The sequence below is a fragment of the Fusarium pseudograminearum genome, chromosome 1 (genome assembly GCF_000303195.2).
Source record: "Fusarium pseudograminearum CS3096 chromosome 1, whole genome shotgun sequence".
In the NCBI taxonomy this organism is placed as follows: Eukaryota; Fungi; Ascomycota; class Sordariomycetes; order Hypocreales; family Nectriaceae; genus Fusarium; species Fusarium pseudograminearum.
Genome location: NC_031951.1, coordinates 6,338,905 through 6,351,366, shown reverse-complemented (window position 1 = coordinate 6,351,366; position 12,462 = coordinate 6,338,905). Strand labels below are relative to the sequence as shown.

The 12,462-nt window shown below is 49.1% G+C and overlaps 5 protein-coding genes across 5 annotated transcripts, besides 1 other annotated feature; 2 read left to right on the top strand and 3 right to left on the bottom strand.

Annotated features, from left to right (window-relative positions):
• Window positions 1-315: 315 nt before the first annotated feature.
• FPSE_09182 (uncharacterized protein) lies at window positions 316-702 on the bottom strand (the record flags this gene model as incomplete). Its single annotated transcript, XM_009262299.1, has 4 exons — window positions 316-406; window positions 465-533; window positions 588-628; window positions 688-702. 4 exons carry the CDS (start codon window positions 700-702, stop codon window positions 316-318), a joined length of 216 nt encoding a protein of 71 aa, XP_009260574.1.
• A 3,478-nt stretch (window positions 703-4,180) lies between these two features.
• Window positions 4,181-4,223: a repeat region.
• Window positions 4,224-4,385: 162 nt separating this feature from the next.
• On the top strand, window positions 4,386-6,225 carry FPSE_09181 (uncharacterized protein; the record flags this gene model as incomplete). Its single annotated transcript, XM_009262298.1, has 5 exons — window positions 4,386-4,557; window positions 4,614-4,764; window positions 4,824-5,788; window positions 5,851-6,134; window positions 6,187-6,225. The coding sequence occupies 5 exons, from the start codon at window positions 4,386-4,388 to the stop codon at window positions 6,223-6,225; spliced, it is 1,611 nt and encodes a 536-aa protein (XP_009260573.1).
• Window positions 6,226-7,019: 794 nt separating this feature from the next.
• FPSE_09180 (uncharacterized protein) lies at window positions 7,020-7,632 on the top strand (the record flags this gene model as incomplete). The annotated part of the gene is made up of 2 exons (XM_009262297.1): window positions 7,020-7,275; window positions 7,334-7,632. The coding sequence occupies 2 exons, from the start codon at window positions 7,020-7,022 to the stop codon at window positions 7,630-7,632; spliced, it is 555 nt and encodes a 184-aa protein (XP_009260572.1).
• Window positions 7,633-7,868: 236 nt separating this feature from the next.
• On the bottom strand, window positions 7,869-8,858 carry FPSE_09179 (uncharacterized protein; the record flags this gene model as incomplete). Its single annotated transcript, XM_009262296.1, has 3 exons — window positions 7,869-8,260; window positions 8,315-8,717; window positions 8,814-8,858. 3 exons carry the CDS (start codon window positions 8,856-8,858, stop codon window positions 7,869-7,871), a joined length of 840 nt encoding a protein of 279 aa, XP_009260571.1.
• Window positions 8,859-9,600: 742 nt separating this feature from the next.
• FPSE_09178 (uncharacterized protein) lies at window positions 9,601-12,413 on the bottom strand (the record flags this gene model as incomplete). The annotated part of the gene is made up of 10 exons (XM_009262295.1): window positions 9,601-9,687; window positions 9,743-9,853; window positions 9,936-10,116; window positions 10,194-10,200; window positions 10,591-10,677; window positions 10,727-10,969; window positions 11,016-11,387; window positions 11,438-11,651; window positions 11,698-12,237; window positions 12,294-12,413. 10 exons carry the CDS (start codon window positions 12,411-12,413, stop codon window positions 9,601-9,603), a joined length of 1,962 nt encoding a protein of 653 aa, XP_009260570.1.
• Between the last annotated feature and the right edge of the window lie 49 nt (window positions 12,414-12,462).

The window sequence follows — 12,462 nt, the reverse complement described above, 5'->3', positions numbered from 1 at the left end:
AGGTATCTTTCGTAGGGTTGTAGTCGACCTCAGGCCTCGATCTGGCGGGGTTGCGGGGTCATGACGAGCAAGCTCTCCTAGAGCTCACCCCGCTTCATCAGCTCACGGCATTAGTTACAATAGGGGAGAGAATATGAGTAGGTTCAGTACTACTGTGAAAATAGTATTTGTGCCTAGATATTTGTTGTCATGATAAAAAGACGAGGCTTTGGGTAATGGGCAGTTTAATAATTATTATATTCCAGAACGCCAGTGCAACAGAGCTCGAGATAATCTATAGGATGTCGCCCGTCTCTTCTAACGCATTCCTGAAATCTACTGAGTCTTCATCTCGCCGTCGTTCTCGACAGTGTGAATATGAGGGTGGCTCTCGAGGGTCGAGACACTGTCTTCGGGGAACTTGACACTGTTATCAATAGTCAGTCTTCCGTCCATCATGGCAGAGGTGTCCTGTAGCAACATACGCAAAGCCCTTGATGAGAGTGTACTCGTGTGTGATCTCGCCGCCCTGGTCCTTGGCGTGCTGCTTGGCACTATGGGATGTTAGCATCTGAGAACTCTCCTGTCAAGTGCAGTCTGGTACGTACGACTGGACCTGCTCGTCGGTCGCGTCTTCCTTGCAAGTAATCTAGAAAGAGGGTGTCAGCTGATGGCTCGTAGATTAATCACGTTGGAAGCGGTCTTTACAATGTAGGCAGGCATGTTGGATATAGCTGTTTGATGAAAGTGTTGATTTCTTGATAGGATTGTTGTATATGAAGCTTTCAAGTTGCTCTGGCTGCGGATGCTGCGAGTTATAACCGTCAGTGGTTGGGCTGAAGCGTGACCTTCCAACCTGTTTCGCCAGCGGGCAGGCCAGGCGCGGGCAGGTCTACGTAGCTCTCGTGCGATAGGTAGGTGGTGATTAGCATCCACTTCGCTCTGCTGGTTTGCTAGATACCAATGAATCACACTTCCCCTCCTTTTACAACTGCCCGTTCCAGTAACTTTCTTGGTGGAGAGACTGTGCTTGACTGTTATAGGGTAAACTCGCGTCTTACAGCTTGTGAATATGACGCAATCTCTGAGTCCAGTGTGTGACGTCGGCATATTTCTCTCTGACAGTAATGACGCGGTTTCTAGATTACAAGATGCAACTTGTGTTTTGATGAGATCTGGACTATGGTTTGGTGTGTTTACTAACACTGTATGTAGCCAAGTAGAAATTGAGTTGAAGCAAGGCGAAGTGGGATGCTGTAGTGACTGTGTTTCTCTACACCTTGATAGATAATGTCTTGTCAGTTGGAAGGTTCCAAGCTATGGCTAGATAAATACCACGCAGTCCATAAACCTTGTGAATTATCAGAAAACAAAGTTTAGTTAACCGTCTCTAGTATTGGGGAAGACGTCAAGTATATAAAGACTCAACTAAAGAGACACAGAGGATATGATGGTAATACAGGGTAAGTGAACTCTCCATGATGCCCCTCATGATCTCGACGATCCCCCACTTATTATGTAGCCGAGCAGCACTTGTTGACGGACCAGAAGTTTGAAGTTTGAGAGATGGGTGACGTAGACGATAACAGATAAGAGATAAGAGATAACCCTCATGATAACCTTAACTCATCTGCTGCAGCTCTAGTGACCAAAGTAGCTTGGCATTATAGTTATCCTGGCGAACTCTCAGAGCAGACACGATGAGTGACAAGGAACCCAAAACGTCAATTCACACCAGAGAGAGAAGTACACTTTGACAGTTTGCTTGTACCAAATTGGCGAAACTGTTGGAGCGTTGTTGTTTGTATTCAGCCAGTCAGATGACATAGCGACTGTTGTTATGGAGAAACAGAAAACGTCGCATTCGTATTCGGGCCCGGGGACCAGAACAAGCATTAAAGCTTAAAGGAGATGAAGTCGGCATTACGGATAAATAAGTCGGTCTCTTTTTATTACCGGGTCAGAAATGGATTCCGAGAGCATATTCGTCAACGCACGTGAGCCATTGTTTGCATAATGACAGTCACCTACCTACCTACCTAGATATACAGCAGTGCTGGGATGAATCAACAGCTGAACTGGCTGAATCTCAGCATCACCCTCACATGACTGTATCAATTGACTCTAGTACAACGCCTACCCGCGTTTTGAGTTGAAAGGTTTGTCAGAGTCAAAGTTTGAATGATATATCCGAATATTCCCAGATCTAAACGAATACGCCGTATCCACGTAAAACCGTTCCTCGGTGAGGTGTGGAACCCCCGGATGATCGCGCGGACTAGAGGCGGACCCTGGAGATGAGCCTTTGTCAGCGGTATTTTAACTGGTTGCGTCCCTGACCTTATAAGTGCAGAGAGACCAATGGCGGTTGATGCAGCATACAACGAGGTGGATGGGGGTGTACAGCTAACTTTCGAGCCCTGTCAGAATTTTATTGCGATCAGTTGTGGAAACTCTCATGGCTTTTTGATACAATGCGATAGATTAGTACTTGGGAGGCATGTACTCTGTATCCAATGGCCGATTCATTAATATATGTATATGCGTATCGGCCGACATGATCCATGGCTCTAAGCGACCAGATCAGAAACAGCCAGGGCAGGGTCTAAGCGGTTTGCTGTCCAGATCTCATCCCCAGATACGATGCGCATTGGTCCATCAGTCCGTCCGATAGATTGCTCCAATGGCGCATACATAAGGCCAGACCGGACACAGCCGATGACTTGCCTTTGTTGAGAGCCATGCATCAGACTATCAAGCACCTCAATGGCACAGTAACGATGCTGTGAGGCTCAAGGCTCAAGGGGAAACATACGATCAGGTAGATTGGTAATACCAATAATCAGCCAGCCTTGTCCAGAGTATCAAGCTAGGGCGCGCTTAGATCTGTGACGGAAGGCGCGGAACAAGGCGAGGCGGTGGACTTTGCAAGAGAATATGCGAGTTTTAGTTAATTGCTAGCAGGGCTGGCTATTCCCTACATTGTACGGATACGATCATGGATGGTGGAGTCTCCCAACACACAAGACACGGCATTAACTACCACTAATGTTTTGGTGTTTTCTCTAGTAGCGCTTGCTCTCTGTAAGTGAATCACGGTCACGCGTGACATTCCATATCTGAACACACATCGACAAGACGAATGGAAGGGTTCAATGATGATAGCGGTGAAAGTAAAAGTGATAATACCCAAGTATTACCAGTAACAAAAGCCAAGAAATGGCCCGTTTGCTTTCCAGCTTCAAAAAATGTGAATGTTAGCTACCAACCAGTCTCACACCAGATAGAGCTTGACATTCGGAGACTAAACTACTCTGGGAAGTCAAGTGGTGCCAGCTGAGTATTTTCAACGCCAAGATTAGCACCAGCCAAAGGGGACTCTAATATGAGAGACCCAGCAGAAAAAAAAAGAGATGGGAAATTGACGTGTAGACGTGCACCTGTCTCTCATCATCTTGTACAATGTAGATCTATCAATGCCTGAATAAAGAGTCAGTATCCGTACTCTGCAGAGTATCCATCGATTATAGTCTTGGAGAAAGAGTTTGCAGTTTGGTGCAACCTTTTAAAGCTTATTATACCCCCCTCCATCTCTAATCAATCAATCACGCTACAGGCGCACATCACATCTAATCTGTCGCTCCTCTCACACCCTGTTCAAGGGCATCACCTTTTGCGACAGGGAGCCTCGACAAAGCCTGCAGGACAGACAATGAATAGTGAAGAGTAATTAGAAACCACATAGAAACATCCACTTCTTCCATTGGCTCCATACCTACGGATACACGTACTTAATTAATCAGAGATTCATCAATGACTCTGTCGTCATGGTAAATCTCCGCTCATTAGCGAACTCGTTCCCGTTAATCGCCCACACCCTGACCCTTGATCCCGGGGCCCTCTTTTTATTTTTTTTCTGGCCGGGTTCTGTCTTGTCACGTCCCTTCCCCTGTAATTGATGGGCAAGGAAGGGCGCTGAAGTGATTAAGTGGTAGTTGCGCGGACAGAGCTGCTATGCAGACGAGAGGCGTCCAGTCTGCGGGTCGGTCACTGCAAAAAAACAAACAGCCTAGATGCAAAGACAGTCATTGAATGGACGACCAATTACTAAGGAACCTGACATTGGACCTCCCCGACTTGGAAAGAAATACAACATCCACTTCCCCTGCTTTTACATAGGTCCTCTTCTCCCCGTCCCTTCCCTTCCTTCCCTCCCTCTCACTCTCCTTACCCTCCCTCCCTCCTTTACCTTTCACCCAACTCCTCCTCCTCAGTCGCAAGGAGTATTAGGTTGTTGTGAAAGACTCAACAACTAGCAACACACTTGGTTGCGACTTTGAATTCGATTGCGACGCGACTCACTCCAGCGACTCTAATCAGACTTGTCCCTTCGCCGCGCAAACACAATGGACGCAGTCAATTCCACCGCCAGCGGCTTCTCGTCCGTCTTGGCCGGCACAAAATACGCCAATGTCAACATCCCTCCCCAAATCGACTATGTTATCGAGGCCGTCTCCAATGCCGGTGTCTGGACTTGGGTGTTTACTCTTGTCGCCCTGTGCATCGCTTATGATCAGAGTATGTTGTCTCCACGGGTATTGGGTGTTACAACACTAACCACATCGTCGGTATAGTTGCCTATATTGTCAGGAAGGGCCCTATTGTCGGTCCCGCCATGAAGATTCCCTTCATCGGCCCATTCCTCGATTCCATGGACCCCCGATTCGACGGTTACCATGCCAAATGGAGCAGCGGTCCTCTCAGCTGCGTTTCCATCTTCCACAAGTAAGTTCACCGTTGGCAAAAAAACGATCAAACGGTCATACTGACATGTAGCTTCTTAGGTTTGTCGTTATCGCTTCCACCCGTGACATGGCTCGCAAGGTCTTCAACTCGCCCGCTTATGTCAAGCCCACAGTCGTCGACGTTGCCCCTAAGCTTCTTGGACACGACAACTGGGTTTTCCTCGACGGAAAGGCCCATGTTGATTTCCGCAAGGGTCTCAATGGCCTCTTCACCCGCAAGGCCCTCGAGCTTTACCTGCCCGGTCAGGAGGAGGCTTACAACACTTACTTCAAGCACTTCCTCAAGATGACCAAGGACGCTGGCGGCAAGCCCGTTCCTTTCATGCACGAGTTCCGCGAGGTCATGTGTGCTGTTTCTTGCCGCACTTTCGTTGGTCACTACATTTCCGACGAGGCCGTTACCAAGATCGCCGAGGACTACTACCTCATCACCGCTGCTCTTGAGCTTGTCAACCTCCCCGTTATCCTCCCTTACACCAAGTCTTGGTACGGCAAGAAGGCTGCTGATATGGTCCTGGCCGAGTTCTCCAAGTGTGCTGCCAAGAGCAAGGTTCGCATGGCCGCTGGTGGTGAGGTTACCTGCATTATGGACGCTTGGATTCTGTCCATGATCCAGTCTGACCGCTGGCGCGAGGCCGAAGAGAAGGGCGAGCCCCACAATGTCGAGAAGCCATCTCCTCTCCTCCGCATGTTCAACGACTACGAGATCTCCCAGACCATCTTCACCTTCCTCTTCGCTTCCCAGGACGCCACCAGCAGCGCTGCCACATGGCTCTTCCAGGTTACCGCCCAGCGACCCGATGTCCTTGATCGTGTCCGAGAGGAGAACATCAAGATCCGCAACGGTGACCCCAACGCCCCCCTCACCATGGACCAGCTCGAATCTCTTACTTACACCCGCGCTGTTGTTCGTGAGCTTCTCCGATGGCGCCCTCCCGTCATCATGGTTCCCTATGTCACCAAGAAGGCTTTCCCCCTGACTGATGACTACACCGTTCCCAAGGGTAAGTTCATGAATACTTCGCTTTTGTACCACTGATCCAATACTGACTTTTGAATCTCATAGGCTCCATGTTGATTCCTACCACTTTCATGGCTCTCCACGACCCCGAGGTATACGACAACCCTAGCCACTTCGACCCTGAGCGATACTACAGCGGCGACGCTGAGGAGAAGGGCTCCAAGAACTACTTGGTATTCGGTACTGGACCTCACTACTGCCTCGGCCAAGTCTACGCTCAGCTGAACTTGGCTCTCATGATCGGAAAGGCCTCTGTCATGCTTGACTGGAAGCACCACGCCACCCCCAAGTCTGAGGAGATCAAGGTCTTTGCCACCATCTTCCCCATGGTATGTATACAATCATCTTCTAGATCCCATAACAGCAACTAACTTGTAATAGGATGATTGCCCTCTTACCTTTGAGGAGAGAAAGTGGTAAGCGGTACCACGCGATGTATTCTTGAATCAGGAATAGATACCGCTCTTGGTCACACTTTCGACGTTCCTGATGCCCTCACGGCCGGTTTCACCAGTCAAAGGCATCTGATGAGGAACTTGTTGAAGAGAATCGGCTGAGGGACATGGCTGTGAAAGGCCAGTTTCTGGGGAATAAAAGCAAACTGGACTCGGGACTTCCAGCAATAATTGGAAGAGATCCCAGAGATGCAGTTTGAAGAGCAATGCAGCTCTGTGAACGAAAAGAAGAGACATGATGGATATCAGTTTTAATACCTATTCTCGGTGTATATATTGGCAGCCCGAGGGCTTTTGAGATGAATGGGCCATAGAGATGATTGCCATGATTAATTACAACATGGCATTTGGACAGCGAAATGAAGAATAATACAAGATCAAGATACAAGATGACAGAATGACTGGTGTTCCGTTTCAACGTCAGCCCAAAGGATTCGCGATCACGCTACTGCTCTGCGAGCATAGCCACAAATGATGTACCAAACATAGCGATTCCTACTATGTTATCTACTAAGGTATGAACTCAGATGAACGTAGATTCTGGCATTCAGATTGAAACTATTGGTTGCCCTCCGTACATAGATATAGTGCCGGTCTCGTCATGGCATTTTTATCAATCGGTACATCACCCCCACTCGAGCTGCCGAAGTGACAGTCCTTAGTCAGGCAACGTAGCTTAGTTAACTTGGTATAATCCAAGATTCATCATTTTGAACCCCAATACAACCTCACCCTCAAGCCAACACATAACAAATCAACATGGCCTCTCGTCGCTCCCTCTTCTCCTCAGCTTTGCGCGCCTCAGCTGCCGTCCATCCCGCGCGGCCTATCTTCACAATTGCTGCCCGTACAGCAAGACCCTCGCTAGCACCACGAGCATTTGCGCCCTTTGCCAAGTCGTTGCGAAGCTATAGTAGCGAAAAGAATAACCCCGAAAAAGAAATCAAGAAGTGGGAGTTTGACGAATTGAAAAAGCTCGTGGAAGATGGCGCTCATGACAATATAGTTATTGTTGGTATGCTTGTCCCTTCCATTTGTACGTATACGATACACAGACTGACATTGCGCTACAGATGTCCGAGAACCATACGAGCTCTTCGAGACGGGCAAGATCCCCGGCGCGATCAACATTCCTATCACAACGGCAGTGCAGAGTTTCCATATCCCCGAGGAGGACTTTGAGGAGATGTACGGCTTCGAGAGACCTCCAAAGAACAAGGAGCTGCTGTTCTACTGCAAAGCTGGCGTTCGCGCAAAGTCGGCCGCGCACTTAGCTCAGCATGCTGGCTGGACGAAGGTGAGCGATTATCCCGGGAGCTGGTTGGACTGGGCGGCGCAGAACGGGCCGGTCGAGGGTGTCAAGCGGCCTTAGGGATTGATTGCAAGTCATGAAAAGGGAGGAACACAAGATAGAGGCAAAATAGTGATCAGATAAAAGCGTCTTCTAACTTATTGTACAAACAATACCAAACCGATATGTTTCCCCAAAACTCCGTTTTGGTTACACCGTGGCTACAGTTGGGGCCAAGGATATATTCTCTAACGTGTCATTCAAACCCTTATATCCATCCCATCATATCTTTTAATCAAATTCTCTGAACCAGTCCCTCAATCACCCTTGCTCTTGTCTGGTGTGCTAGACACGGGACTGCCATGAGCAAAGAAGAGGATCTTGATAGCAAGCGACAGTCCAGCGTGCAGCAGCACAACAACGACCAGCAGAATCTTGCTGACCTGGCGATCTGTGGCGCTGAGAACGGGATACAAGTTGCGCAGCAAGAATGCGACCGAGATGCCAAAGCCAACACCGACAAAAACCCAATTGAGAATCGAAATAGGCGATGAGCTGATAAGGGCCACAGGGATCCAGATCAGGTTGGAGTAGCCGTACAGAGCCCAGCACTCGAGAAGGTTGGCGGATTCGCTGCCGAAGTATCGGAGGGCAAGGAAAAGACCCATGGGGATAAAAAGGGTGTAGCCATAGATGAGGCCAGCGGCGCCTGGTTCCATGTTAGTGAGCAACTCTCGAAGAATAGTGTTATACGTATACATACCACTCAACAGCTTGAAATCGTAGAGGAATGGCCCCTTGCCTGTATCAGACATATACTGGCTAATGGTACCTCCCAGGAAGAGAATCAGGACAACCGTTGTGGCGATCCAAAATGGTCCGTATAAATCAGGGTTACCCTCAAGAACATCGAGGAAGTTGGCCCGAGGGAAGAGAGCAGCCCAGCAGCGGGACAGGACAGCAGAAGTATCGACATCGAAGAACTGCGCATAAAAGTTCATGCTCCAGAGGAAGCGCTTGGATGATCCTGAGCCGCTCGAAGCTGTGGCCGGCGCGGGAAGACCGCTGCCGCCAGAGGGAGGCTTGCGGGTGTTGGGATTTGTGTCATTGAAGTTGGACGTATGGAATTCGAGGTCTTCTTGAAGATCGGTGTGGCCGAGATCACCCTAGGTATCATGTTAGTTTAGCTGTATGGGCGTACGCAATGCCATATTGCTGGACATCGTCGCAGGAGCTTGATGTAGCTAGAAGGGTCTGTGTACCTCATCGTCAACGTCGACGACAGCGTCGTATCCTGAGCCAGACATTGCGGAAACTGGTAATCGATCGTTGGATTGTTTTGAGTTGATATAGCGAGCGACTGGTTCGTGTTTGGAAATGTGTACGTGGTTAAAAACGAACTGCGCTATGGCAAGGGAGGGTCAAGTTGCAGTTACTTGTCACAGGTCACCGTCAGCTCCAATTGGGACAGTTTGGCAGTTGTCGTAATTCAGGAGCGCGCGCAGCGTGTCAAGCTCGGCTACCGAGGTTTAAGCGGCGCCTCATGATTTACGGCCTTTGTCTTATCACAATCCTGGGCATGATTATCAGTGGGGCTCAAGAACATGAAACACCCTGCAGCGCGAGGGATAGGGTGAATGAACTGCTCCAATTGATGCATCTTATGTGTTGCAGGAGAAGTTGTCTACTGAGGCATGCACGATGCGATGATCGCAAAGCGTGCTCCTTTATAGCCCTCCAATTTGGTGGCATTTATTTCTACAGAGTCAAGAGGCGCAAAGCCGAGCTCCTTGCCCACAACCACGGTCATTTCGATGCACAAGCATTGTTCCAAGCTTGAATGCTGTTTATTTCTTTTGAGGGGTCTGGCCGGGACACCTTGCGGCACGGCACATCGTCATATGGGCATCATCTAGAATGTATTGCCGGAGCTGCACATGCTATTTTAATAAAAAACCAGCCTCGTGTGAACAAAAGAAAGCTCTCCTCTGTCCTCGCCATCGACCCCCAAATGCCAAATCCCAGACGCCACATCCATGAAGTAATCGTTTATTTGAGCTTCTTCTTAGGTCGGAGCTGGTTGGTGTGACCACACTTGCGCTTGCGGCAGTTGGTGGCACGGGGAGGGAGACGGGCCTGGTAAAGACTGTTAGAATCCGGTGCGCCCTGCGCGAATAGAGGTTCGACATACGTAGCACTTGCGGCAGATCATCTTGTCGCAGTTGAACTTGGAGGCAAGAGCCTTGAGCGAAGGCTCAATGATACCACCACGGAGACGGAGGACCAAGTGGAGGGTAGACTCCTGTATAGGTTGTAAGTATATCTTCCCATCATTTCCCCATTCATGTTCCTGGGGTCGCAATCGCATTTCGGATCCCACGCACCTTCTGGATGTTGTAGTCGGAGAGGGTTCGGCCATCCTCGAGCTGCTTGCCGGCGAAGATCAATCGCTGCTGATCCGGGGGGATGCCCTCCTTGTCCTGGATCTTGGACTTGACATTGTCGATGGTGTCCGAAGACTCGACCTCGAGGGTGATGGTCTTGCCCGTCAGGGTCTTCACGAAACTGGATGGCGCTGTTAGTACACGAACGGAAAGAGGCGAATTTTGTCGATATTTCGGAATCGGCGGGTTCGGGCTTACATCTGCACTACATTGAAAGTCAGTATTCACGTCTTCACCCGTTTATTTGCGGCCACAAGTAGGGGGCATACTCACTCTTGACTGATTTCTGTGACGGTGACGATGTGAGGATTGGAAAGCCGGCTTCCTTTCTGCGTGCAATATTGGTGGGGCGAAAAGGAAACGAGGAGGAAGGAAAGCCCTTGGATCACGTGCGTGCTCGCACTTGCCTAAAATCTATGGTCGATAATTGAGGGGGGGTGGATCCATCATTTAGCACTCATGATATCATGCCCTGCCTGCCAGTTACTTCTTTCCCTCAAAGCTTAGGCCCCTCGAGGTGTAAGTCAAAATAAGCAGGTGGCTGGATAATGGTATTATTTTTGATATTGCTATAACATCTCCTCGTCTTCTTTACGTTGAGCCATCTGCCAACCGAGTATTTTCTGTTCCAACATGTAAACTGCCTGCACTGCTTCGTCTAGCGACAAGCCTGATATGTGACCTTTGACAACTTGTTAGCTTTGAGGACTTCTGAAATGTGTGATACTTACTAGCAGCTTTATACAACGCCTGCGCTGTCTCGCTTAAATCATCTACTGAACGGAATGCTTCATATTGCGGCTCCAACATGGTTCCGTCTTCTTGTTCAGATCCTTCTTCTCCAGCGATCATGATAGCTCTCCCCAAGATCTGTCTCATCTTATGATCGTTGTCCTTCTCGGTGTTTTCTGCTGAAAGTGTTTCCGGGGGCGGAGCACTCTCTGAAGGAAAGAATCTTGTGACTACCGAGTCATCTGCTAGTTGTCAGTGTGTATCTCTTGACGTACTCGGATAACCTACTCTTCTTGTCAATTGTACTGGCAATATGAGCGAAGTATTCGTTGAGCTCCTCTGCTGTCATGGAGATGACTTGATCCACTGTGATCTTTTCGAAGATTGGATCCTTCCCAGATGCTTGCGATGGATCCAGCAGCTCATGAATGCTTTTTTGCCACTTTGTCCAGTCAAATCTGATATTGGGCTCGGCGCCGGCGACTTGGAGTAAGGGAGCGTGGCGCCCCAGTGGAAAGCACAGCTTTGCGGCAACAAGAACAACCGAGATGAGGAGAATCTCAGGATAATCAATGTGAAAGCGTCGCGACTGTTCGATTGGCAACTGGAAGGAGAAGCGCATCACTGATAATATACTTTTTGCAGTGACAAGTGCTTCAACTACAACGCAGTTAGCACATGGAGACCAGGTTCCTAGAAGAAGAACGCACCTGGCAAGCTGAGCTGTCTGACAAAATGAACCAAAGTCGGCGTTTCGTTGACAGCAGGGAATATCATGCCATAGTTGTAATTATACGATAGCGCAAGATCTAGCACTGCATTGTGCAAGTCAATGCCCTTGAGAGATGAGCGAAGGGGTAGCTTGAGCGCTCTTGTATAAGGGGAAGGTAGTCGATCCTGCATTTCTTGCGGTAGATCATAATACTGAGAGTCATTAGCACATGAACAACGTTTATATAATGCGACTTACCGATCGTTTGTACGGTATCCGTCCGGCATTGGCCCAAAGACACAGCTCACCGATGGCTGTGGGTATTCTGAGCAGTAAGCACCCAAGATAGCACAAAGCCAGAGTATCGATCATCCTGGGCATTGGCCAATCTGGATTCTCCTCTGGATTCCAGCTCCTGGCTCTTGTTCGCTGTTTCTTGAGCGTGTCGTCTTTGCTCTTATCGTCAACTGCAGGTTGCGAACTGAACATCGCTAGACCCTCATCTTGTTCTGCCTCTTGCTGCGTCTCCTCTTCCACGGGAAGCGCACCACCGCCGCGGGTGCGAAGATCCCAAAGGTCTCGGACCACAGTCTCAAGTTCCTCTCGATGGCCTTTGCTCTTTATGAGCCATAGAAGTTGATTTCTCAAGATTAGCTGCAGGCTTTCGAGAAAAAGATTCCTTCCTGCTTGACCAGTGAGATGTCGTAGCTCTTTTTCTTTGACTTCCTTTTCCTTTCTGGCCACCCTTCCGAGGTTCCCGGCATCTACCTCGTCACCTATGTCGAATTGAATAAATCCCTGTTTGGTTGTATCAGTTGATGAATCTTAGATGCTGACAATATCGTGCCACGTACCTCAACTTGGTGACCGTTGGAGCAGAAACGCAGACCATTCTCCAGATACCATCGCCGGGCACCACATTCTGGACATCTTTCACCACGAGGAAACTTGCGAAGATCTCGCCTTTCGTCCATGTTTCGGATAGATTATATCATTTCACTGCTAAACGAGGGTCGCTCTTCT